General features: G+C 38.4%; 1 protein-coding gene across 4 annotated transcripts in view; it reads right to left on the bottom strand.

Annotated features, from left to right (window-relative positions):
- Positions 1-5,753: 5,753 nt before the first annotated feature.
- Positions 5,754-27,164, bottom strand: part of kdm4c (lysine (K)-specific demethylase 4C) — a 51,764-nt gene continuing 30,353 nt past the window's right edge. For 2 of the 4 annotated variants that reach the window (XM_047364914.1, XM_047364915.1), the window contains exons 13-22: positions 26,419-26,633; positions 24,964-25,207; positions 21,799-21,875; positions 20,536-20,591; positions 20,286-20,394; positions 12,074-12,268; positions 9,575-9,745; positions 8,141-8,260; positions 7,095-7,187; positions 5,754-7,001 (exon numbers count right to left, since the gene is read on the bottom strand). In XM_047364914.1, coding sequence (XP_047220870.1) covers positions 6,834-7,001; positions 7,095-7,187; positions 8,141-8,260; positions 9,575-9,745; positions 12,074-12,268; positions 20,286-20,394; positions 20,536-20,591; positions 21,799-21,875; positions 24,964-25,207; positions 26,419-26,633 — 1,448 coding nt within the window. In that variant the 3' untranslated portion in view covers positions 5,754-6,833. The remainder of the gene's footprint in view (positions 7,002-7,094; positions 7,188-8,140; positions 8,261-9,574; positions 9,746-12,073; positions 12,269-20,285; positions 20,395-20,535; positions 20,592-21,798; positions 21,876-24,963; positions 25,208-26,418; positions 26,634-27,164) is intronic. The other 2 variants (XM_047364916.1, XM_047364917.1) reach the window with 2 other exon arrangements.

Here is a 27,164-nt window from a genome sequence, read left to right as displayed (position 1 = left end):
GAAGTGGGATTAGGCATGTTTGAAGCTTAGCTATTTCAAAACTAGATGTCATCTTCAGAACTGTGCTTGTAGCATTCGTCAGCACATCTTTCTCCTGATTGCAGGTTAGTCACACTCAAACAGCTGCAAGTCTAGATCTTTTTGTTCATTTTAGTTCATTTTATTTTGCGCAGAGCTTCGCCGAAGTACTCATACCTCATGAACCTTTTCCCCTTTTCTCAAGTTATAGACTTTAATGTTTCTTTTTATCTGGATTTCATGTGATTGACTGACACAAACTAGAGCAATAATTATGAACTGAAAGAAGAAGAAATCTAGAAAGTATGGTCCACACATGGAATGCTTTAGGAAACACACAAACACTAATTTTGAATCTACTTATGCCAACATAGAGATAAACACACACTTCACTCTACTCACCAAGAATGTTGAAAATGCCTCATTCAGGTGATGTTGCATTGAATTAGTTATCTATTCCTCAGACGGTGCCCTTGTGATTGTCCAACATAATATGTGAATACAGGTCAAAGAATGGTCTGGAAGCGTTGTATGGAGACTTTGTCTAGGCCTTTAAGCATTCTGTCTCTGACCGTGAACAAACAAGTTGTAAAGAATATATATTCTATTTTTGCCTTGTTATGGTAAAGGTAACGCACGAGGCAAGAAATTCCAGGATGACATCAGGATGGGGCGACAACTGTGTGCTGGTTAGTGCTGAGTCAGAGCAAAGGAGAGAAGACGAGAGAGAGACGGAGAACAATGGTGACCTGACCAACTCACACAGAGGACCCAAAACATTGTGCCCAATCACTCTACCAGAGACTGGATCGGCATGGTTAAAATTTGGTTGTGTTGTTCACAACTGGTTCTGAGAATTAAACAGCAGCAATTAAAAAACAAATCCAAATTAACAACAGAAACATTGATTACCTTTCAGAGAAAGAGAGAGAGAGACAGTGTGAAACAGTTTATTTTTTTAATCAGTCAAACATAATCTTAGCGTTCATTCCTCAGAATTCCCCTTTGAGAAATTAGATTTCATGTTGGTTTGTTTGTGTCTTGTTCGTAAATTATTTATTATACAGGAGTGATTACTAATAGGTTGCTTAGGATTCTATTAGTGATTAGAGCCAACATAATCATTCAGCTTCTAATTGCTTTGAATGTAAATAGTGTGATTGAATATATCTTCTTCTTGTGCCATTTGGGCTTCCCGACAAACCGAATTATCCTTCAGACAGATAGATTTTTTAAATTTAAGATTGATTAACATATTTCATTCAGTGACACTGATATGATTTTTAGTAGACAAGGCAAGTTTATTTAGATAGTACTGTTTATACACAAGGCAATCCAAAGTGCTTTACAGTACATCAAAGGAAAAACAGAAAGAAAATAAAGCATAAAGTCATTGCATAAAAGAAAGAATATGTTAAAATACAGATATTAAAGGCTAAAAGAAACAAATGTTTCAAATATTTCATTAGTCAGATTGTTAATCAAAAGCTGCAGTGAATGAGTCTCTTTTAATTCTGAATGAAAGGAGCCAACCCGTTCCAGCACATCTAAAGTTGGGCGTTTGTTCCAGAGCTGAGGAGCATAGAAGCTGAATGCTGCCCCACCTTGTTTAGTTCTGGTCCTGGGAAAGCTGGGAAACCAGGCCTCTGAAGACCTGATGGGTTTCAAGTTACTTGAGAAGCAACTTGCCCAAGAACATTTACTTCTTTATAGAGTAATAGCAGAATTGTAAAATCTATAGTTTTAAGAACAGGGAGCCAGTGCAGTGATTTAAGAACTGATGTGATATGATCCATTTCCCTGGTACTGGTCAGGACTCTTGACTGCAGCATTTTGGATCAGCTGCAGCTGTCTGACTGATTTTTCACAGAGACAAGTAAAGACTCTGCTGCAGTAATCTAAACCTCTGAAAACAAAGGCATTCGCCAGTTTTTCTGTGTCCTGTTTTTACAAAAAACTCATTATCCTGGCAATGTTTTTAAGATGATAGTAAGCTGATTAACTAACAGATTTTATGTGGTTGCCAAAACTTCCAAGTCCAAAACGGCATCTGGGTTCCTCACAGGCCTTGAGGCCTAGACTGAGTGTAGTTGAGCGATGTTATCACTCCTCACATTTTTGGGACCAACAACAATGGTTTCTGTCTTATCAAAAGGAAATTTGGACCCATCCACTTATTGATATTGTGGACACACTGACTCAGTGAATGTGTTGGACTTGGGTCCTGTGGTGACACAAATATATAAGGTTGTGTGTCGTCAGCAAACATATGGTAGGAGACGCTGTGGTGCTCAATGATCTGAGCTAGTGGAATTAAATAGATGTTAAATAAAAGTGGCCGGGAATGGATGCATAAGCTTTTGTGAGACATTATCCGTATCTATTCTCTACATACATATTCTGTCCGTTTCATGGTCCGTCCATTTTCTATACCTGCTTCTTCCATAGTGAATCATGGGGGACTGGTGCCTATCTCCAGCAATCTACAGGCAGGGTACACCCTGGGCAGGTCACCATCCATCACAGGGCAACATACAGGACAAACAACCATGCACACACTCATTCACACCTAAGGGCAATTAAGAGAGACCAGTTAACCTAACAGTCATGTTTTCGGACTGTGGGTGGAAGCCAGAGTACCTGAAGAGAACCCATGCATGCAATGGGGAGGATATGCAACTCCACGCAGAAAGACCCCTGGCCAGGAGTCAAACCTAGGACCTTCTTGCTGCAAGCCATAATGCTACCAACTGTGCCACCAGTGCAACCAATCACCATCTAAAGTTGCTTAATAAGTAAATGCAGTCCACCCACGTACAATTTCATCTCCGTTAAAGGTCTCATTTTGCAACCTGACATAGCTTTAAAATGTTGAAAGGATATAAATGTTTTTCAAGGCAGTATACAGTGTAAAGTTCCAAGCAGAGGACATAATAACAAATGAGAACATTAAAAAAAAAAAAAGTGGTAACGTTTCCGCATGATTATTCATTATGTGTTGATAAATCTAATTTTGTTTTAATTTCAAGACCACAATACTGAAAGACAGCTATTTCAGCACATCATCAGGTTAGAACATTTACACCATGGTAGACTGGTAAACTGGTAGAACCTGGGAGACAACAGGGGAACTGTCCGATGGAAAATAATGTTTTAGAAAGGATATCAAGACACAAAAAGAAGATTTTCTTCTATTATTTATTTTTTCATTCAAAGCCATCCAATGTCATGTATGCTGTTTCCCTCAGGGCAATAACACTTTTATCGTCTGACTTTAAGGTGATCAGAACAATGCGTTAAGACACATGATTGGTTTTAATCATCACATTACCAAAAAGGACACGCACATTATATTTGGCAGTGTAAATATAAGCTTGCAGGAAATAGCTTACTCTCACTCTTTTATCACAAACACGTAGTCAGGATTTGTCCTACTGGTATTCCTAAGTTTAATAGCATTCTATCCCATTACTGCTGATAGATTTGCTCCAGGAAAAGACTGAGACTAAGATGGACAAGTTATTTTTACTTATTTCTGTCTCTCACTTGGTTTCCTTTTTTACCTGAAGTTTATGTAGGTTTGCCAGATATACTTTAACAGACTATTAATTGGTAGAGGAAGGCAAACCTTGTTAAAAAATATGTACTTTTTTATTCTGAAACTGTAAATAGTGTACGACTTTACGTGAACTGGGAACATCATGTTTAATGTAGTGTAAACAGAGGACCTTCTCTTAAAGGTAATCATGCAAGGTGCTACTTAGTTCATGTCCATTAATGAAGGGATTAGCTCCAACGAGGAAATAATAAAGGAAAACCATACAACAGCATCTCAGAGTAAAATTGAGGATTAGAGGGCTTGGTCCAAACATTGAACAGATTCATGCCTTCCTCTCTTCATAATTTTACATTTTCTCCCATCACTAATCATAAAATGCCTTCAAAAACCTAATTACATCCCATCATTTTCACTCGGTTTCTTGTTATTCCAGGGTTTACTATTCAGCATTTGACTTCATGTGGGGAAATTTAATGAGCATTCCTGCCTCACATGGCCTCTGGTGCAGTTCTTTCGGTCTCGTTAAATCCATATTGAAAAACAGATTCAGGCTGTGGTGGAGCGCTGAAACTGATGCTCGGTTTTGTTTGACTTTTCATTGTGAAATTAAAGTGAATGAGCTTCTAGTGACTCCGCAGTATGTGTCTCAGATATATGCTCAGGTCATAAACAAGCATATTCAATAAATTAGAATATGTTAATGTTTGTCACTTTTAAAACTACCTTTTGAAAGTAAAAACGTTGGGAGGTTTTAAACATACTTTTCATTAATCCCACAGTTCTGATGTAGTATTCTAATCTCAAATGTTCTTTTTTTAGCTGTGAACAGAAAATCCTCATTAACAGACATAAAGGCCTAAAAACATATGTGAGTAATTAATCTGCATAATGTGTTTCATTCAGTGAATTGAGTTACTGAAATTAATGAAATGACACATTTATATATATATAAGTTGGTTTTGATTAGCCTACGTACAGTGGTGAAAAACTGCTTTTAATATCATGAATTACCTGTGTCAATACAAAACGTTCGTTAAGAGAAGAAAAGCTGACAGGTGGGGGAGACATGCAGTAAACATCAACGGGACGGCTGTCGCCACAACCAGTATGAGTTTTGTGCCAGATGCACCTGGATGCACACCTGCCAGGAAGTTCCATTTTTGTCTCGTTTGTTCACAGAATATTTTCCCAACGGTCCTGAGGAAAACCCAGATGTTTGTTGGCCAATGAGAGACTGACTTTTTGCTCAGCAGATGTTCTGACCTTTGGACTCTTCCATGGATTCAAGTTTTCCCCAGTGTCTTTTTTTATTAACTAAAGCAAGTGAGATCTGCAATGCTTTAGATGCTGTTCTAGGTTATTTTGTGACCTCCTGGATGAGTCATGATGCACACGTAATCTTGGCAATTTTAATCCAATAAAACCAATAACATAATAAGGCAGTAACTTCTAACCGATTTCCTTACTGGTAAAATATTATTGGCACAAAACCTTTATTACATCATCTGTAATTAATTACATCATGCTTTGGTATTAAAGATTCCTTTGAAAATGTATTAACCGCAGCAGATAATATAATAATACATAAACAGCACTGCATTTCTTTGCAAGCAAAGATTTTCTTTGCAGTTTTTGAGCATTTTTCTCATTATAAATACAAACAAATGTGACTTAATTTTTCTCTTCAGTCATTCAAAGATATGTACTAGGCAGTAGTCTTTTGTCTCGACTCTGGTTGGAACATTGTTCATTAGCTTTGATGTAAAGGTTTATGAGATAAATATTAAAATAATTACTGGGCAAGTACATTTGGTAGTTAGATCACTTAGTGAGAATAGTGGTCATGTGACCTACGTGTCTAATTAAAATTTTTTGCAGCACTAGTGGCCTTTATTTTTGTTATTTTTCCATAGTAGGCAGACAGGAAGTGGAGTGGAGAGAGGGGGAAAACATGCAGCACAGGTCTCTGGTGTCGGAACTCAAACCCAAGATGGGTCAAGTGCTCTGCCGCTACGCCATGCCCCACAAGTCTAATTTAAAATGGCCCCAATTATCACGTTGTTGGCTTAACTGAATTTGTTTGACAGTCTGTCAACATTGATGACATCACAGATGAAGAACAAATCCACTTAACTTCCCTTCTGCTAAAGATGATGCGTAAATAACGGAGTATAAATAACGCTTTCAGGAAATACTTTAATAACCATTTCAATGTGATGTTCAACATCCAATTCAATGTTTGTGTTTAGCTTCAGAAACAGTTTTTTTTTTCCAAACTCACATCTCAAAAATTCACATCTTTTCCCTGATTCCTAAAATGACGTTTCTGATCGAGTTTGTTATAATCGACATTTCAGCTGAAGAAGAAAAATAAACTTGCAATTCTCCGTTTTTTACAGCAGCTGGAAATATTTTACCTATATCAAGCCAGAAACAAAAAAAAAATAAATAAAAAGTTTAAATAATTTCAACACTGGGTTGGATTTAACAGAGCGACAGTAGCATCTCACATCGATGGAAGGCTAAGTCCAACACAGAACAGCTTCCTGCCTGAATATCTTTCAGAGAAGATGATTAACATGCTGTTTTTGATACCAAATGGTAGAACTGATGAATTCTAGTCTATAAAAGGTAAAAAAAAAAAAAAAAAAGAAAAACATGCAGAGAGGAAGCCATTATGGTGTGCTTGGACTCGGCCCGACAGAAGCAGTTAGGAGACAGTGTTGAACATGCAGTGAAAACATAATGGAGGAGAATATTACAAGCAGAATACAGAAGCATCTAAAATCAAAACCCAACAAGCAAATCAACCAAATCCCACCCCCAAAAAACATAAATGGGCATAGGAAAAAAAAAAATCACCTCTGAATTTTTTATGTACAAATACATGATTAGTGATTTCAAAAAAGGGTTGTGTGTATTTTCCCTGACGGAAGCAGCAACGCCCCCTGTTCGCCTCCTCTGCGTGAGTCCGACCAGTCTTCCCCTCCAACCTGCTGTCAAGCCGCCCACCCGCTCATCACAGGAATAAAATATACAGCCGCTCGCACATCAGCATCCATTAAACCGAGATTCCGTTTCATCACTTCCTGTGATCTTTGCACGGGGGAATCTGCGTGGGCCGCATCTATTAGGATGGATGGAAGCAGATCCTGAAGACTTACACACAAGCAAACACTCACACAGAGGGAAAAAAACAGCTCTCATCCACTGTTAATTTAGTGAATTCGTTTGCCATTGATTTTTCTCCATGACTTCATTTCCCTTTGTGGTTTCCGTGCTCCCATGTGCTTTTGGCAGTCGTACGGAGGCCTGGCAGGGCCACATAGTCATTCTGGAAGCGCGAGTTTGGTGTCCTCTGTCTTTTCCTCTCCCCCTGAGTGGTGAAGAAGGCATCCTGAAAGCGCATACTTGAGGCTGTCGACTAGACATGAGAGAAACAATTGAGTAAAAGGTTCCACTTGGCTTTTTCACCTTTAAAAATGTCCAACCTATGGTATGGTTTACTAATACTTACAAGTCTACGCTTCACCTTTTTAGGAAGATCTTCATCTAATGTGTAGATATCTTCTCTTTTAGCCAGCACCTGAGATCCATCTTCAAACTCCACCTGAGACAAAACAAAAATAAAAAAATCAGCAGTTAGCTAAAGAGTTAATTGTTTTTTTGCTGCATTTCAATGGTTAGTTTTAGTTTTAACTGTTTAGTTTTAACTGTGCAAATTTAAAAGTAATTTAAGACCGCTAGTTTTGGAACATCAAGCTGTGAAATATCAAGTTCTGCAACGTGTTGGAAGTATGTCTGTCACTGACCCAAAACAGCCTGTTTCTTGCTTCACGTCAACTTCATTGCAACCCAAGGCAGAGATGCAGACAAGTGGGAACCTGCATCTTACCTAACCCTTTCTAAAGACTCTGCCGTTCACTTTTAAACATCAAGTTTCCTGTTCAGAATGTTAGTTTTGGAAGCGAGGTTGAGGCTGAAACTGTGTCAAATTTAAACCTACCTTGACAATGGAAAATTCTTGTACAAGCTTAGAAAAGAATTCTGACCCTTGTCCAGCTGAGAAAGTGCGTCACAGAAGCATTTGTGCATAACTAATGCTTGACGCCCAGGGCGACTAAATAAAGCTTTAAGTGGAAGCCCCGAGACCCTGAGCAAAGTGAATAATTCAGTGAGTTTGAATAATGCAGATTGGCACCTCCTTTTCATCATCCTCTGCTTCTCACACTCTCCTTCTCTTCTCTCGACCTATTTTATATCAAAGTTTCTCAGGCTACTTTTTGCTTCCTACACTTTTTTTTTTTTCCCGCCCCATCATCCCTGATCTCCTCCTGAGTCAGCAGGACATCTCCTTCCCAAGTGATCTCTTTCTGTTTCTCGCTCCACCTCTCAGAACAGAGACCGAGGGGACCCTGACAATGTCAGAGTCTGATGTTGAGGGAGTTCAACAAGTCCGGTCCTTTGCTTTGACCTACAGCTCTTTATTTAAGCCTTTTGAACAATCTTTGACAAGCCGATGCAGACAGGTTTCTCTGGTGCAGGTCGTGTGTTTATGTGTACCTGATACATGTAGGAAACGTTGGATCCCAGGTATTTAGCACCATAGAAAAGCCCATCAGGCCATTTTACTTGAACTGCTTCCCCGACTTCAGGGGGACCAAGGTTCGCACAATCTCTGCTCTGAAAACACAAGAGGAAGTCATCAGGTACGTTTGTGGAGGTGTCAAAGTCTTCTAATAATTGTAGAGTTGAAACATGACCGGCCAAATAATCGACTACTTTTGTTGTTTACGTTTTCCAACTATTTCCTCTTTGTTTTAGTTTTAATCTAAATGGAGAAGTTTCAGCTGAGAACCAATGGTTCACCGCATTAAAGCTACTTTTGAACAAGTTCAGAACTTCTTATAAATACTCGGGGAAAATGGAAGATCTGTTTCTTTAAGGAGGCAGATAATCACAAGTTCTACTGGGTATTGCATACTATACATCTGGTGATGTAAACCAACCAGTTTAGGTTAAACAATACCTTTAGTAAACAAATATGATATAAATAAAATTACATGAGAAATCATGAGAGTAGGTCTGAGATTAAACATCCACATGTTGGGAATGTTTCAAAATCAGCAAGAGAGGTTTTCTTAAAGCAAACCATTTGATTTGACAGAGCTCATTGTAAACTTTCTTGCTATGTTGAGCAAGCATTTATGCTACAAATTAAGGAAGCATCTTATGTTCATGGTCAAGAAACTTTCCTAGAGCTTAAAAAGGGGCAGAGCATTTAGCGCGGTATCTTTGCAGCAAGACGCTCCTGGGTTTGAATCCTGGCAGAGGCTTTTCTGCGTGGAGATTTCCAGCGTATGCAAGGGTTCTTCCTTCCACTATAAAGAACTATGCATATTAGGCTCTTGTCTGATTTCTTTTTAGACCGTGATAAAAATAGTTTTATGTCTTTCTATACAATGTGTGTAATTATCTGGTTTTAACTGTACATCTGTACAACTTTCACTAGGAAAAAACAGCAAAACAAAAAAGATGAAGGAGCTGTCAGAGAACCAAGTAGATTTGTTTTAGTCATATTGTACACTAACATTATTTCAGTGCCTCATTTTTTAGTACGATGTGGTTAGACTTATGGAATGCCATTTAAAAAAACTGAGGTGTACTTCAACTATACAGATATAAAAAACAAAAGTATGAAAAATATATGCTGGTGATTTTAATCCTATAACAATTAGAATGATGTCATACGCATCTTGATCCTGACAGTTGTGATCAGTGACAGTCAGCAGGTCTCTAATGCTGCGTTTCTATCTAATGCGTTCAGTCAGAGCAAAAACTGTTTAATAAACAATCTGCAAAAAGGTTTCTAATAAAGAAACATCTTTTAACTGGATATGTTTGGTGCAAAGAATAAAACTCCTTTTAAAATACCATATCGGATCCTAATAGATCTGATAATACCTCTCACAACTGATCTAATAAAGAAACCCTCACCACGATATCCTCAGGGTAGGTATCATTAGAGAAAGAGCCGTCGTCAAACATGACCTCGTAGAAGGTCTGCGAGGTGATCTCGGTGACTTTGGAGCTGTAGTAACGCAGGTTCTTGTGTTTGGAGATCACCATCTGACCTAGTGAGATGGGAGGTTGGCATGATCGCTGGTTCTAGCAGAGACAGGAAGCAGAAAGTTGCACCCGTTTAAAATAGGAGGAGAGATTGTGCAGTTAAAATACATGAGTGTGTTCTTCCATCACAAATCAGTTACATTTTGATCTATTCAGTGACATCCTGTTGTTACTTAAGCTGCTGTTAATCCCATACAAACAGAATTAAAGATTAAGTTTTTACATTTTTCATATACAGTATAGTTTATGCTTACATTTTCTACCCAAAATGGGTTTTCAGGTCATGGAGAAAGTTCAAGTTCTTCCAATTCAATGCTTTACTCATTAGGAGAGAAATCAATATTTTACAATCTAAACAAGCAGTTTGCAACTTCAGATGAACCACACATGATATAGATCATGTTATTATTAATTTAAAGAAAAGGAAGCCAAGATACACAGTTTATAAGAAAATCCAGCCAGACTGCTTTCTGAAGGACTGACAGGGTCATAAGTAGGCAATCATCAGTGAGTGTGAGCAGTTCTATAAAAGACGTTTTCAACCTTTGTAGGTCTGGAGAATTCAGGGGTCCTCTGACTCAGTGTTAAAGAGGAAAGATAGCAGCAATGATCATAAAGAATCAATTTCTGCAGCTTCCTGACAATCTGAGAAGAGATATAAGGCCCTTTCTAAAATATATGAACACCGTCATTCAATGAGGAGAAGGATTGCTCAGAAAACAAGATAAGACAGCTCTCAATCTTCCCAGGAGGGGACATTCCAGCAAATCTGTCTTCAAGATTAAGTTGGGGTTGTTTGGAAGAGCATGGCTGTAAAGATTATGGTTGGAACATTACATCTGGATAACAAGGCAACTGGAACAATACTCTTTGGACAGAAAAGACTGAAGTTGGGAGGTTTGGCTAAAATGCACAAACCTTTTTTATTTTATTTACATCTGATTAGGTGATATTTATAAACTTGAATGTGTTTTTGAGAGTCTATGTAGTAGACCAGCAGAAAGTAAAATGAAAACGGGGAGGAAAATAATACAAAATTGAAAAAATTGAAAACATTTGAAATCTGAAAAGTGTGGCATGCATTTGTATTTCACCTCCCAGAGTCTATTCATTATAGAAGGCTTTGCTTGTAGGTTTCTACCAGCTTTGTACATATGCAGACTGAAGTTGTCACCTATTCGTCTTTGCACATAAGTAGCTCAAACTCGGTGAGACTGGATAGAGAACCTTTGGTTTTTAATTGGATGTAGACTTTGACTGCATCACACGACCATGCGTTGACAGAAACCATTCCACTGTAGCTCTGTCTGTATGTTTAAGGTTGTCCTGTTGGAAGGTGACGCTCTGCCAAGTCTCTCTAAAATGTTTCCCTTCATCAGCTGTTTTCCACCGATGTTACCAAGTGCCTCTACCAATAAAAAGCATCCCGATAGCACAATGCTGCCACCAACATGTTTCACCCTGGTGAAAGTATTTTCAGTGTGCAGGGTTAGTTATCAGGCCATTGCATGTAGGCCACAAATCAAATTTGGTCTAATTTGAGAAGAGCACATTTTTCCATGTTTGCTGTGCCCCATGCATGACTACTGGCAAACACGACCTTTTCTAACTTTGTTTCAATTATGAGTATTTTCTTCACAGTATTCAACGAAGACCATCTTTGTGGAGTACACAACTAACAGTTTTCCTGTTGACAGATTACCCCCATATGAGCTGTTAATCTCTGCAGCCCCTCCAAAGTTAGCATTGGCTTCTTGGCTGCTTCATTAAAAAGCTGTTTAGGGCAGGATCATATAAAATTCAGTGTTATTTATTTTACATTTTCAGAACAATAGAACTGTCAGAAAACTTTATCATTAGGTGCCCCAGCCCCTTCTTCCAAGAGTACTTATTTGCCTGATACTGCAGTTTAGTTTTCAGTAGTTTCAGTGAAAACTACTGAATGGTAGGGATGGATGTAAGAGGATTCTCCCTGCCCAGCTAGTTAGTTTCAGTGGACAGCCATGTCTTATTAGGGCTACCCTTTCCATGATTTGGCTGATGGACTGAACAGTGCTCCGTGACATGTACAACTCTTGGGATGTTGTTTGGTTTTATTTTGTTCTCCAACAACCCCCTGAGGCCTTCACAGAACAGCTGGATTGACACAAAACCCCATTAAAATACACTGAAGTTAGTGTCTCTAGTGTGGGAAAATAAGAGCAGTCAAACCAACCCTAACCCTAAACCCATCAATTAATACTTTACACCAAAATTGGTCATGCTATCTTTAACTTTTAAGTAGAAGATTGTTAAACGCCTGACTGTTTCTTACTGAACACAGCCTGGATCTCATCTGCTGCAGTGAGCCTCTATCCTAGAACTTACAGCAGACGAACTCCGTGACTGGTGTCTATGGCAGGTGACTGACACAACATATGGCCAATCATCTGGCTCCATGATTACACCAGCAGCATGGGCACAGGTCACATGAAAGGAGGTGGGACAGCGGCCACATGAGCACTGGATGCAAGCCCCTGCCTGCCGCCTCCCTGCACAGCGGCTGCGACAATAGATGCATTTCTGTGAAAACATACAGACGATACGAAGCCGTCAGTCCCACAATCCGACTCCTTTTTTCATTTTCACTAAAGAATCAGAATAAGAAAGCCATTTTACTTCCTAGCATGCTTGCACAGGCTATAATTTTCCTTCGTCACTGAAATCTTCAGTGCTGACATGATTTCTACAACCCAAATAACAACAATAAACAACACTTAGAAATCACAGAAGTATAGCACAACGCATGACTATAAGAGGCTGCTTGGAGAGCTTCTACTTGAGGAAATTTGTGTATGTATAGTCGAATATTTTTGCAAGCCGTATACCCTGTAATCTGAAGCAGAGGGACAAGGACACGCAGATAAAAAACAAAATGATCCCAAGTTGGTCACTGGTTGCCAGGAGACCACAGGAAGTAATGAATCAAGTTTTTTTTTAGCTTGAACGCAGCATGCATCATTCAGACTGTCAGGATTGTGTTCGTATTTGACGATGGTTATTTTAAAAATACATATAAAATAAAAATCTTGTGATTCATATTCCTGTGTGCAGGATAAATACTTGAATCCCTACACCATTGTAATCTCAAACGTCATACATCACATAAGATGCTAAATTTAAAAGCGGCCAAACCAGAACATCAAGGCTAAATGTCATTCAGTAAACATATATACCCAAAAAATGTTGGGATAGTGATATGATTTGCGGGAAATTAAAAAGCATAATTATTATTTCCATCTTAAAAGTTGCTTCAGCTGACCTCTGCTGCGTTGGCAATGAAGCAGCTTAGTTGTAGTTTAAAATGACTTCACCACCTTAAAATCTTTAAAGCTTGAATGCAGGGGACATGAATAACATTTGTTGCAGTTCAAGCAGTTCTTTGATGTAGTCATATTGCGTTCATTTTGTATGCGATAATTTGGCCTCAATTTAATTTCATAGTAAATAGGGTCAAAATAAATCCAGCAACTCTTTTGCTTAAAAACAGACTTGGACACACCCGTTCATCAAACTTGGATAAATACAGCAAGGGTTTTTAAAGAGTGTTCTTGTTGTTGTAGTAGGAAATAGAGAAAAAAATGATAGACAAAAAAAAGAAAACATTCACCCAAAGTTAGGAAACTGTAGACCTTTCTTCTATTAAGATAAACTTCTGGGACCGTTTTTCAGATCTACAACGATTTGTTCTTTCAGAAAAATCTGACTACTTTGTTTCATTAAAATATTGCATGCTGAATTTGCTAAGTAGGTAAAATAAAAATATACAATAACATTATTTTGTGTTTTATGTTAAGGAAAGAAATTGTGGCCCTTGAGTACTTTTAACTGTGCAAAACGTTTGGACAACGCTGTCTAGAATTAGCTTACTTACAGTTACCCTTCTTCCTGGAAACTGATATCTTGTAGCCTGTTATCTACAAATGTATTCTTTCTGTATTTGTATGTCCATTTTAAGGATATAACCTCAGTTTATGCAGTACATTAGAAAGGAAATATTTTTAATGACAACACCATTTGACTGTCAACCACAATGACGTCACCAAAATCTGGCGCACATCTTTTTAAATCATGTTTTTTTTTACCTTTATGTAAAAAAACAAAAAGGAAACTATTGCTGTTAAAGGCAATCCGAGGTACCATATATGTAGAGCAATTTTAGTTTAACACTTTGAGACTACTTGCACCACAAAAAACTGAAAAAAACAAAACATTTTTGCAAAAAAGTATTGATAGAAGTAAACTATTTTAATGTGAAAATACCAAATAAATTATATTTCAAATGTTAAATATTTGCCCAACGGGACTAACACTGTTTGAACACTAGGTGACACTTCCTACAAACCTTGTGGCATATATTAACGTCAGGCTCAATTTGTCTCAGAAATCCAAAGTTTGTATTTGGGAAAAATGTTGCCTGAGTCAGAAATCTGACGACATTAGCTACTTGTTGTAAAGCTGATTACTAATAGCATAAAGCTAAAGACAATGGGTTTCTCTCCTTTATGTGTTCCCACATAAAAAAAACATGTTCACATAAAAGCTGCTCTATTCCATGTGTGTCACTGTTTAAATTACTTCAGGGGTCATTCTTATTGTATTTCTGACTGGGAGGGCTTTTGTGCCTGGTGGTGGCTGGTGGGGTAATTATTAAACTCTATTAGGCATTTCATAGTATGTATGAGAGGACACAAACTAACAGGAGAAAATGACTAAATACACAAATGGCTTGCCATAGTGAGACACTTGTGAAATCCTGGGCTAGCTGGCTTATCAATGGAAACCCAAAACACTACTAATTAAACACAAGCAGATGGGCCTTTAGGCTGTTGCGTTTCTTTAATATCAGCCATTCTTGCATTAGTTTGGTGTGGACTGCTTTAGATAGTAGCACAAGCTATTCCATTTTTGTTGCGATACTTAAAAAAGCAAAGAAACATAACACAAACAGCATGTTGATTTGGTGTGAACACATGTACCATCACACCCCCACCTAATATAAAATCAAAATAAATATAAATATTTGTTCACGGTGTTCAGTTACTGAAAATGGGTAAAATTTGCATGTTAATACGATGAAATAAAATGAGAAGAAAATGTCATACAACAGACTCAAATTACCGCATTGATTTATTGCAAGATAGCAGCAAAATTAAATAAATCAGGCACGGCGCTGATGGTGTAAGGGCGAAAGCGCGCGACCATATACAGAGGATATAGTCCTCGAAGTGGCTGTCCCGGGTTTGAGTCCCGGACCTGGCGACATTTGCCGAATGTCTCCCCCCTCTCTCTACCCCTCTTTCCTGTCTGCCTACTGTCAAAGAAAAAATACAAAATTAAAGTCACTAGTGCTAAAAACATATCTTTAAAAAAAATTATTTAAATAAATCAGATCATAGTAGAGTTTAAAGGTTTTCACACAAACTAGTGCCGAGTTGTCTGTGGTGCGGTTTTCTTTTCCCTTTGTGATATATAACCAGTACACTAAAACACCCATACAGGCGTTTCATTACACCAGCAGTGCCTGGTATTCATGAAACAAACATTTGTCAGGCAGCTTTTTGCACCAAACGGCCCATCAAGTCGATTTTCTCTCCACTGTGGCATCGCCCTCAGTCTCTCCCACAGATCCATTCCTTCTCTTCTTGGTGAAAAAAATGACGACATCCTCCCATTATAACCCTATGTGTTTACTGCTCCTCTTTCACCCCTTTCACCGGCCTTCCATCTCACTCCATTTCCTTAAAACACCCATCTGTATTTTTCACTTCACTTACCTGCCCTGTCTTCCCTCTTGCGGTGTGGTAACGTAATTTATGCATTAATGTAATTCCCTGGAAATCATTTTGAACCAGCTGTAAATGCCATTTTCTTTTTTTGATCACCAGAGAATACAAGTGAAGTGAACTAGGAATTAGCTGACATGCAAATAGTAGTGTTTATAGAAAGTAATCATTAAAGACAAACTGTCCAATATTGTTGGAGAACATGCAGCATACTGTGGAAAAGTATTTGTATCCTGACAGATTTATTCTGTTGTTTTTTAATCACTCTTAAATGTTTCAGATCATCAAATTCATTTTAATGTCCAACAAAAATAAGCGAGTAAATACAAATAGCTGTTTTTTTCATTCATTAAAGGGAAAAAGCTACCAAGCCATCCAGGCCATATGTGAAAAAGTAATCACCCTCCTGGTTAATTAATGGACCAAAACGTTTTGGCTTGTAGCCTTCTTCAGAGTTATTACAAATCACCACACAAATTGTATTTAAATAGAAAGTAAAATCCAGCAAAAATTCAAATAAACCAATCACATGTACACACATACACCAACTTTGCTGACTGGTTAAACCAGTGTCCACTTAGGCTCTGGCTGAAAACACTTTGCCTTACCTTTTGTGTTTTTATGTGTGCAGTGTGTGGCTTGTGTTTGTGTAAATTTGCTGTGCATCTCTTAGAATGAGCTGCTGCTATAAATGTGAGATGTTATATCCCCTTTTAAGGCAAAGTGTTTTTACAATGGGAGAGTTCCAGGGAGAAAACCAACCAGCCTTGATGACCTTTAAGGCTTTTGGAAAAATATTCTGTGAATTGATGAGACAAAAGTGGAACATTTTGGAGTGCGTGTGTCCAATTACATCTGGCTTAAAACTAATACAGCATTTTACATAAAGAACTTTATACTGAAATTCAGATATGATGGTGCATGATGGTTGGTTTTGATGCTTCAGGACCTGGATGACCTGCATTAATAGACAGAATTATATATTCTGCTCTCTAGCAGAAAATCCTGGAGGCCATCAGTCTATGACCTTCAACTCAAATACCCCTAAATGCTTAATGCCATTTGTTGCCACAACCAATTATTAAGTTCACCAATTAGGCAATTACTTTTTCCCATAGTGCCATTTGGGTAAGGATGGATTTTTTTCGTTCAATAAATAAAATCATTATTTGAAACCTGCATTTTGTATTTAGATAGACTATCTTTAATATTAAAGGTTGTTTAATTGTCTTCAAATGTAAGTGTGACTAAAATGCAAAAACAGAAATCTGTGGGGTAAACACTTTTCCACAGCACTTTAGAAAAACCACATTATCCTATAAATGCCATCTTAGGGACTCTAGATGTTTGAAGGAAAACAAATTATGATGTCTACTTTTTCTCCCAACTCTGCTATCTGTCACGCCTCTGAAATCAATCTCCTCTGTTAATCCCTTTGGGAGAAAAAAAAATCAATAACTGATCTAATTAGTGCATTAAGACAGAATTAATTAAATGTGTATGCCCTGTGCAGCAGTGTTGGCTTCATCTTACCAGCTAATCAGCTCATTTAACTATCAGCTAAGTATCAGGAGATACTGCAAAGAGAGACTTTCTTCTTTTTCTCTAGTGAGATGAACTAAACGCAACATAAAAGCCTAATATAAGCTGGGTGATAAGAATCCTAATATTGCTTTTTTTTTTTTTATAATGAGGCCTCTTCCTTCCCAGCTGCTCCTTCTCTCAGATGAAGGATTATTAGGCATAGCTTTTCTTGATGACTAACTTGGCCTACATTTTAACAAAGTCAGCTCCCATACCTGCTCTATTATGGACAGCAATGTCAAGGCAAAGTGGTCCTACTGTCAACATCCATCCACCGAAATCAGTTTGACAAGATCCTGACTAGCATCTAACATAAACTTAGTTATGTGAACATTGTCTGTTGTTAGTCATTTTGAAATTAGTACACTAGTGAAAAACTAAAAATATGAGAAATATATCAGGATTTTTAAGGATATTTTTTTTGCTTTCTGCTAAGTGTATCTGGGTGCTCGTGTTGAGCCATGCGTTAAGAACATTCCCACGGTAAATTATGAATGCCTACGTATGCGTGTTGTGTGGTGGTAAATTATGAATACACTGGGCTGCTGTGGTGGCAATGGGTCCAATGCGAACTTCAAAACACGTGGCAAGTGGGGGAAACACTCAAATATGAAAAGTGAACAATATGTAAAGGTACAATTTTCAAACAAATCATCGACAAAGACAAAGTCTGTGTGATGAATGAAGAAGTCAAGCAACAGTTAAAATGACAACTTTCTTGAGTTAAACGCAGATAAAAACTGTGACATTGATTGTTGCCTCTGATTACATGATTCCTGCAACTAAGCACCAACTCGTGCCTCAGAAATCTTGGGTGTTGTTGATGACAGCTCAACGACCTCCGAGCATCATTCTACACAGCTCATTCCAAATTGGTTTTACCAGATAAGAAATACTTCTAATCTCAGATTTATGGTGTCAAAGGCTAAAATGGAGATTATTATTCATGCTTTGCTTCCACTCGACTGCATTACTGTAAAAGTCTTTTTACCCGCTTTTACTGATAAAATTTAGATTAAGTTCAGATTGTGAAAAAAGCAGCTGCTAGAATTTTAACTGGATCAAACAGAAGTTGTTAGTTTTAGAACTCATTTAGGCCGCGTTTATTCAGAAAAGCGTTCAATTTTATTGTATTTGTGTCGATGTCTCTTTTCGGTAATTTTATTTATTCATATGTTATTTTAAATGTGGTGTTCTATTTCTTATCTTAATATGAAGCACCTCTTGTCTGTGAATAGTGTTATATGAATAAGCTGATTTACTTTTACACATACAGTTCTTAAGGACAAATCTGAATCATCTAAAATATGCATCAGTTTTAACAAAAGCAATAATGAGTCTGCAAACTGATCAGTGCAGTTTACAAGTGTTCCTTTTTTTTTTTTACAAAATACCTTGTAAAGTTTTATTTAATGAAATGAAATAATTGACAAATGAAAATGAAATGATAAAATTAAGCAAGGCCAGAACCAGTATATAAAATAAACGGGGGAGTGGTGTCCATAGTCTGTGGTAAAAGGTCGATGTTGTGAATGTTTTTGATATTTTCTTGGTTCCACAGACCTGAATTAAATGACTGGTTTATTAGCAGAACCTCTGCAAAGATCAATGGTCTGTTGAGGTGCTAATTCAGACATCTGAAACAACTGTGTTGGAGCAAGAAGGCATCTAAGACACGCAGGACAGCAGCCTTTGAGGCCTGGAGTTGGGCACCAATGATTTACAGAGTATGGCCTACCATCATACTGTGCTGAATTCATCCACTACAAACCAGCTTGATTGCATCACATTGGAGCTGGAATACAAAACTCTTTTAAAATGCCTGTTTTTCCTCATTAAGTTCTCCTCACTGATACAATGCCACAATTATTGCCTGTAAGAAGGTTTGGACAAGATGGGTTCGACTTAGAAATAAGAAAGATACTATTACTGATGTGTATACAAAAACTTCAGGGAAAATTAGAGCTCACTTCTGTGTTGTCTAGTTTTCCACCGTTTGACTTACAGTTGCTAATCAGAGAATAAGCTGGAGTAGATAAATAAGTAAGTAAAGGTTATATAAAGAGCACGTTTCACAGAGCTTCACAGCACAATAAAACACACTAATAGAAAATCTAAAAATTGCAGCTGAGAAAATTAATATCCTCTTAAAGGGAGTCTTATTTAATGCTCTGTAGCTCTCCCCATGTGTCTGTGTTTCTGCACATATGCTGGTGCTCCTGCTACCGCCAGACCTTCAATTTTTGGGAAAATTGTGATCTTATTAAACTATGTTTTTTTTTGTCTACATGCTTGTACAGGGTAACGAATGAAGTTCAAAATGTAACTAAATATGAAATACTCAAGTAAAAGTACAGGTCCTTAATATTAGTTAAAAATGAACAGGAACTCCACTGAAGACAACAGATGTTATTCACTAGTTGTAGAAAGAGTGTAATCTGGACGCTACGCCCAAGAAGGTCACCAGGCGTTTATGATCTTGCTTATTTTGTTCACGTTTTGGCTTGTAGAAATGAAGCTAATCACTTCATGGTCAGCATTCTCAGACCTAAATGGGTCTTAATTAAGTGAAGAGTGAGAAGATATAAACCACATCCTGGGGTTCTTCACCGCAGTAATATAACCCACAAAATCACGAATAAACCTTTATACAGAAACTGGGATTGCTTGCCATACAAAAGATTATGCTTTTCCAAGTAAGGGATCTATAAATCTGACATTATAAGATGCTTCAAAGAGCAAGAAATGCTCTGCCTTTGAATCTGTTTTACAGTCTGAACTTAATTTTATCGTTCTGAAACAGTTGCTTATGTTTTCTGTTGTTCGTCATGTTCTGAGAAACACTTCTCAGACATCTTGCTTTCTGCTGAGCTGTCACGGTGCCTGCAGCACAGAGCTAACTAAAGCATCAACATGTCAGGTCTGCTGAGACACACACCGATCTTTCATTTAAAAAACACACAAAAACAATCATACAGCACATAGAAAGCCCTGCCCACAAAAATAACCCACCCACCCCCCTTCGCCATTCCCATCAACTAGTAGTTAATTATCTAGCTTTCATTGCAGGCATGTTCAGCACACATTGTTAATTAGGAGTGTGAATACTTCATTAATTAGACCAGACCAGTCTTTAAGGACTGTGTGTGTGTGTGTAGGTGTCCTCTCACCAGTTTATAGCGCTGCACAGGGATCCTACTGGTATCAATGGGACTCCTCTTGGCTTCATCGCCGAATCTCGCTTCTGGGAGTGCAACAGCACACATCACGTGGGCCCATCTGCACACATGTCCATGTGGAAAATGAGCCACATCAATACTGATCATCAGGAAACACAGACGCTTTTATTTGTTGGTGGAGGTTTTGAGATCAGCGATAAAAATGCAGAGATAATCTACGTGAACAAAAAGCATGCCTCACTTGTTGCTCTGGGTTCTCTTCAGGGCTCCACCTCTAAGGTTACAGAGACAGCACTCCTGAGAAAACCAGTAAAGAGGGGTGAGTTAACAAAATGTTCTCAGGTCCATGGATTCAAACACACCTGAGGAGTATCTGGCAAAGGCAAATAAAAATCTATGACAATATGCTATATGATTTCAGCTAAATGTACTGGCACCATTGGCAAAGATGTCTAAAAAGCCTCAAAGTAAAAAGTTTAATTTGACCAAATTTATTCGATGAGCAGAAACCCCATGTTAGGAAATGTGTTTTACAAAATCCTCACACTTACTGGCACCACGAACAATCCCTTTGAAATAAATCATACTGAAGCATGTATAAAAATGTATACATTTTAAGCTGATCACAGTTTCTATGAACTTCTAATAAGTAAGAAATTACTTTCTATTTCCATCAACAAATATGACATGACACAGAAGCCCATTTCTATTAGTCACTGGCCACTAGGCTGGACAAGGACCCATATTTATTATACAGAGTGAACAGGAAGGTAAGGAAGGTCAATAAACCTACAGAGTACTGCAGCACAAAGTGACATTTTGGGGCCACCTAGTCTCCGTAGCAACAATTAAACTGTATCTAATAGCCAGTAGTACCTGATAAAAACAGTGGGCATTTCTGTCCTGTCATCATGAACCTAAATGTGTGAATTTTGCTGAAAACCACTGGGACTTTAGTTGGAATTATGGGCTTTGGTCAGGTGTGACTAAGTTTGAGGTTTTCAACAACAAAGACTGGTTTCTTTTTGCATAAAACAAAGGATCCCCAGTGTTAGAATGGCAGAGGATTTGTCATGCTGTGGGCCTGTTTCTCTCCATGAGAACCTTATTAGAATGCATGCCAGGAGATTTCAAAGGAAAAAAAAACTGTAATTGAATCTGTCAGCCTGATGATGAACACACAATCAACCTTCTTCCATAGCTCTCAGTTTCCAGGCCTAAACCCTAGATAGGATGAGTTGAGCTTGACAGAGGAGAGCTTTACAAAGAACCTAGACCTCTGGATGATTTAGAGAGGAAGGGTCATATATCCCTGGCTCTGTATGCTTCAATCTTGTTAAATCTTTTACAAGACTAAACATGGGATTTTCTCTATACTGAATAAGCATTTGGATTTTTCTAAATTGTTCAATGTGAGATCATGCTTTTGTAAGAAAATGTTTACCATTTTGACACAAGACAGAACAAGACAAGCTTCCTAAAATGTGGACACAAACTGTCTTACAGCTGTAAAGCTTCCTTCCGAACAGCGATCGCACGACCATTGTTGGCTGATGTCTTCTGCAGCTACACCGTAGCAGCCTACGGGAAGGAGAGGTGGAGGATAATCAGATGCGAAAGGAAAAAAAAAGTCCCGGTGGAGTAAGAAAGATAAAACAACACAGTCGACAGGAACAGCAAGTTCTATTGTTACAAAACACTGGACCAAATGCCGCAGCCACATTGTTTCCAGAGATTCTTGATGGCATTGAAGTGGTGGGTTTCTGTGTAGACAAGCCCAGCATTGCAGACTAAGTGGAAATTGAGATCTCCGTGGTCTGTGTGGCTGTGTGTGAGGGATTCTCTGGGTGGCCATCATAGAAGAAAATGAAAAAAGTCTATCTCAGTTTTTTAAATGTGGTTTGTGTGTATATTTTATGCAAAATTCTATTTTTATTTTAAAAATTTAAGTGAATTTGTGTGATTATTCTTTACTTTTTTTACTACTTTTTTCCATCATGTAAAGGACTTGGAATTGTGCTCAAATGTGCTACACAAATAAACTTGCTTTGCCATATTTGCTTGTTTTTTTTTAGATGTTTTGGAGCAGCAGATTTGTTTTACAAGAACAATTATTATAATACTCCACAAATAGAAAGTTTTTCAGAATTTGGTTTTATAAAACTGCTTTAAATCTTTTAAAGCTGGCAGCTGGTTAAAATAAAACCACGAAAGCCTTCAGACGTGTAAGCAAGGAGGACATTTTAGTCCCCGAGTGCGTGAATGTCTATGATCTTTTCCTAGACTATCCATCACACAACCAAAAATAAAATCCAAGCCCACCTCTGTTTCCTTTCTAGAGTTCAAATTACAGTTCAGGGGGGGGGATAGCTACATCAACTTGTAGTCGTTCTCATGTCTCAAAACCAAGCTTGTGGTTTCTTCCATCGGTGTCAGGTGACATAAGCTTCATCTCTGGCTCCCACTCGCTAACGCAAACCAAGTAATTACAAATGCAGTACAGCTGTTATGCAGTCACCACACGGTATAAAACATATCTGGATCATGGAGGATAAATATGTGGCAGGACCAGCAATAGCACCAGAGATTGATTCTGACAGAGAGAGAAGGAACGTGGCTGTGGGACACTTATAGACATAAAGTACAGTCAGGCTCAGACTATTCATACCAGGTAGTTTGTTTCTGAAGGGAAATTATATGGGAATCTTCCATAAGATAAGACAATGCTCAAGTGGTACCACTGTGGAAAATCGCTTTTTTTGTTGACATTTTAACAAACAAAATTATAATTTGGCATATCGACAGTTATTTATACTCTTCTCAGTAGTTATGGGAAAAGCCTGTGTTGGCATTACAGCAGTCAAACCCTTTTTATAACTGCTGAACAGCTTTTTGCATGTTTCCACTGGTATTTTGATTATTTATCTTTGGTGACAAGTTCCAAGTCTTTGAGGTTTTGAGTCCTCCTTGCCATCCCCCTAATCTTCAACTCCCTCCACATCACAATCAAGTCAGGACTCTAGCCGGGCTCCACCAAAACTTCAATATTACTTCAAGTTAGAGGGAAGATGTTGGTCGAATTAAAACATCACTTTGAACCTAAATGAATAATTTTGATCCTAACTGTATGCAGAGTTGGAACAGAGAAACGATATCGTCTGGTAGCTCAAATTGGTCACTTTTACCCTTACTAGCTCTAAAGGATGATCGCCTTTTCAAAAAATACAAAATCTCATCTTTTTTCCTTCGCTGAACAAACCGAACATAAGTAGTACCAGATTAGAACAGTGGGTATTATAACTGAGAGAAGGAGATTCAAAGCTGGACATTTTTAGTATCAGTAAGACATTTTAAATGAAGTCAGAAGATGCAAAAACAAAGGTATTTAAAAGGAAACTGCATTTTCTTCTTAGGCAGGTCAGTTGTTCATTCAGATTACAACTACAGAGAAACAGACTTTGTTGGGTACTGATCGTTTTGCTCCATTGCCATTTAGTTTTCCTTTACTTTTTCAGTAAAGTCGTTTTTACCAGATTTTATTCAGGTCTGCCATGGGATGTTGATTTGATACCAGGCAGGCTGATGGCATTTCAGAAAAGCCTCTCTGATTTATTGCTTTGAGCTTATAACCTTTGTCTGTCATGCTGGGTTTGGAAATGTTGGCCGTCTCCCGGGAATCTCACAGTTACGGTGTACATTTATTTAGAGAATACACTGATGGTTACAGTTACTTGTTTAAGATGCAAAAAAGAAGTTTAAAAAGTCATCTCCATAATCATTTTGTCTTTGTTTTAAATTGTTTTACAAGGAGTTCCCACTCATACACATGTGGAAAAGCACGTCAAGCCATTGGTTAAGTAGGTTGGAGGATCTGTGATGCTGTGGGCCTGTTTCTCTTCCTCTCCCCCTCTCTTTTTGAGGGGGAATCACAGACTCTTTAAAACACCTGAATCAGTATTAAATTAAAAAAAAACAGGTGTACTCGATCAGTGCATTCAAAATGTGTCTTTGTCTATATTGTGGGTCTTGTGTTTATATTTGCCACATCAACACAGAAAGGGATCGCACAACACAGAAACAACGTTATTCCATGACAATCTCGATCTCAGGACTGAGGTCTTTTTTTTTATAGCAGGTCTTACAGAGAAATCTGAATCGGGTAAAATTTGTATCAGCAGGACAAAGTGTTAAAGAAACTATCAGCAGAAAATCGGCTACAAATCTCTGATCGGTGCATCTCTAGAACAGATCTAGAAATGTTAAAGCAAATGTGGTAGGGTGGGATTAAATGTAATATGTATAGCCTCTGTATACTGTTAAAATGAAAAGATTTGCATATTTGAAGGCTTGTTTCTGAACATGACCTAATGTGTAGTGAAGGAAGAAAATTTCCCCTCGATTGGCTGATGAGTGAAATAGAATACTTTAAACCGCTGAGAGAAAGAGAGAGAGGGGGCTGAAAAGGAAACAGAGATGAAGTGAGTCAGGACATATAAACCCCACGACCTTCTAGCAAATACATAAAACACACTAGATCCACATTTCTTCTGCTGGTTGGTAGATCCCATAAAGTTAGACAACTGTAAACCATAGCATATCCCACAGAAAGCACGCTTACTGTCTCTCACACTCATATCTGCCACGGTAATATTTCATTGTGCCTACATACTTGCGTGAACTTGGAGGCAACAGCTCTGGCAGTACAGGAGAGGGGAGGTGCCATCTTCTTGCAGCAGAGGGTTCGTAGGAGTTGGGGGGCAGTTCTGCTCTCGGAAAGAAAAGCAGATCTCTGGGACCAGGGGCTTGAATCTCCTCAACCCTCTACAGGAAGGCATGGGGGCCTCCATAGGAGATGAAGCTCTGGAAGGGTCCTTCACCGCAACAGATTTGCTGTCCTCGGCTTTGTCGTCAGCCTGCAGGAGAAAGGGACTTGGTAACTTTTAACACCTTACGGGGTGGGATATTGACAGGGTAGGCAGGTGTTGATGAAACACATGCCTCCCTGCGTTGTAAGGAGGGATGTCCATCTAGGTAACATTTCAGCCAGCAGGAAATTACAGGGGCTGACTTTAATAAACAGCAAACTCAAAACCATGTGATTATTGTGACCTGTGGGTTCAGTGTTAGTTCTATTCTTCATATAACTGACCAGTAATCATTCAGCAGTAGCTCCTGCTAACACAAAAAGGAGCTGCTGGACGTAAAAAACGCTATAATTTCACAGAACAGAAGAAGGAAGCTATTTTGTTAAGGCCCCAACATAATATAAGTTCTGGTACATTGGCAAAATATAACAATTGCTCCTTATGATGTTTGTTTTCACTCTTTCCATCCATTGTATGCGATGACTTAATCAAATATACTCCAAGTTATTTCAACTCTGTAACTTCAGCACATAAAAAGATAAAGTGGTGTTAGTGTAGCATGTCAATTAATTTATACGAGATGCAGACAGGATAAGGTGGACCACAGCAGGCAGGAATCATAAACAGTACTTTGCCAAAGTACTCATATCTTTTTACCATTTGTATTTAGTCCTCTTTTCTCTGCAAAAAGAAAGCCACATATAAAAAAAGCCATAAGAAGTCCCATTTGCAGTTTCCCACAAGCCATGTAGGGGACACAGCAAATGTGGATGAACGTGCGTGGATCAGATGAGAACAAATGTAACTTTGTGGCCAACGTGTAGCAGAAAACTAATACAGCACATCCTCCTAAACACACTATCCCTGCTTTAAAACATGGTGGAGTCGATATCATGCTGTGGGGATGATTTTTTTTCTTCCACCAGGAACACAGAAGCTGGGAAGAGTTGATGTGATGATGTTTGTAGCTAAATTCGAGACAATCCAAGAAGACCTGGTAGGGACTTGAGGCTGAGGCGGACATACAGCCAGAGCTACAATAGAATGGTTTAGGTTAAACCATATACATGTGTTAGAATGGTCTAGTCAAAGTCCACACTTCAATCCAACTGAGAATCTGTGGCAAAATATCAAAACAATCCACTAAAGTTTCTGGTAATATGACAACATAGAAAAAGGTCAAGGCCCTCACTTTGGAGGCACATTTTACAATACACACCAAAGGGAAAGTTTCTGTTACACTGTGGATGTGAGTTTACCTGACAATATGGCATGAAGAGTGTGCAAACAGCACAGTGTGGCTGCATGGTGGCAGCGTGAGCATTGTACTCCTTCTCTGCAGAGAAGCAGCTCTTTCGGTTTTGCCAAAGGTAGATGAGGGGCTTTGCCCATCCTTCCATTTCATGCTCCCCTTCCTCCTCCTCCTCCTCATCCTCCTCCTCTCCCTCTTCTGCCAGGCTCGCTTCGGGAGGCTCTAATTTAAGATGGCAAAATGTGAGTTTCAACAATGCTTGTTATTACACAACACAAAAGAGTACAGTGAAATTGCCAGATATAGTTTTTATGCCAAGAGGAATGATATGAAGTGGGAGAGTAAGAGTCTCACAGTCCAACGGCGTCTGTGAGGATGCTGTGCAGCTACTAGGTATGTGGAAGCTATTTAGGTTGTTGTCATTTTTTTGCCATTTGTGGCTTCAACATGTGTTTAGATTTTTGATATGTTTCTATGCCACACTAAAAACAATCCAGCGATTGTTCATCATCCATTGAATACGTTTCTAAAGCTTCTAAACATTAAACGTGTAATGTGGAAAAACCAGTATTTAAAGAATACGTTTCTTTCTCTGATATGCTGGATTTTAACTTCTGGTCCAAATTCTGACTGATGCATCGCTTTGGTTCTTAGAGTTGATCATAGCTTTTGGCTTCTGTTCATCCACTTGCTTTGAGAGCACTGACCACAGCTTCATGGTCAGGTTAAGAACCGAGAAGGCACAGGTCCTAA

This window comes from Girardinichthys multiradiatus, chromosome 5 (assembly GCF_021462225.1).
Source record: "Girardinichthys multiradiatus isolate DD_20200921_A chromosome 5, DD_fGirMul_XY1, whole genome shotgun sequence".
Classification (NCBI taxonomy): Eukaryota; Metazoa; Chordata; class Actinopteri; order Cyprinodontiformes; family Goodeidae; genus Girardinichthys; species Girardinichthys multiradiatus.
Note: the sequence above shows the minus strand (reverse complement) of the source record. Positions and strands in the feature narration are given on the sequence as shown.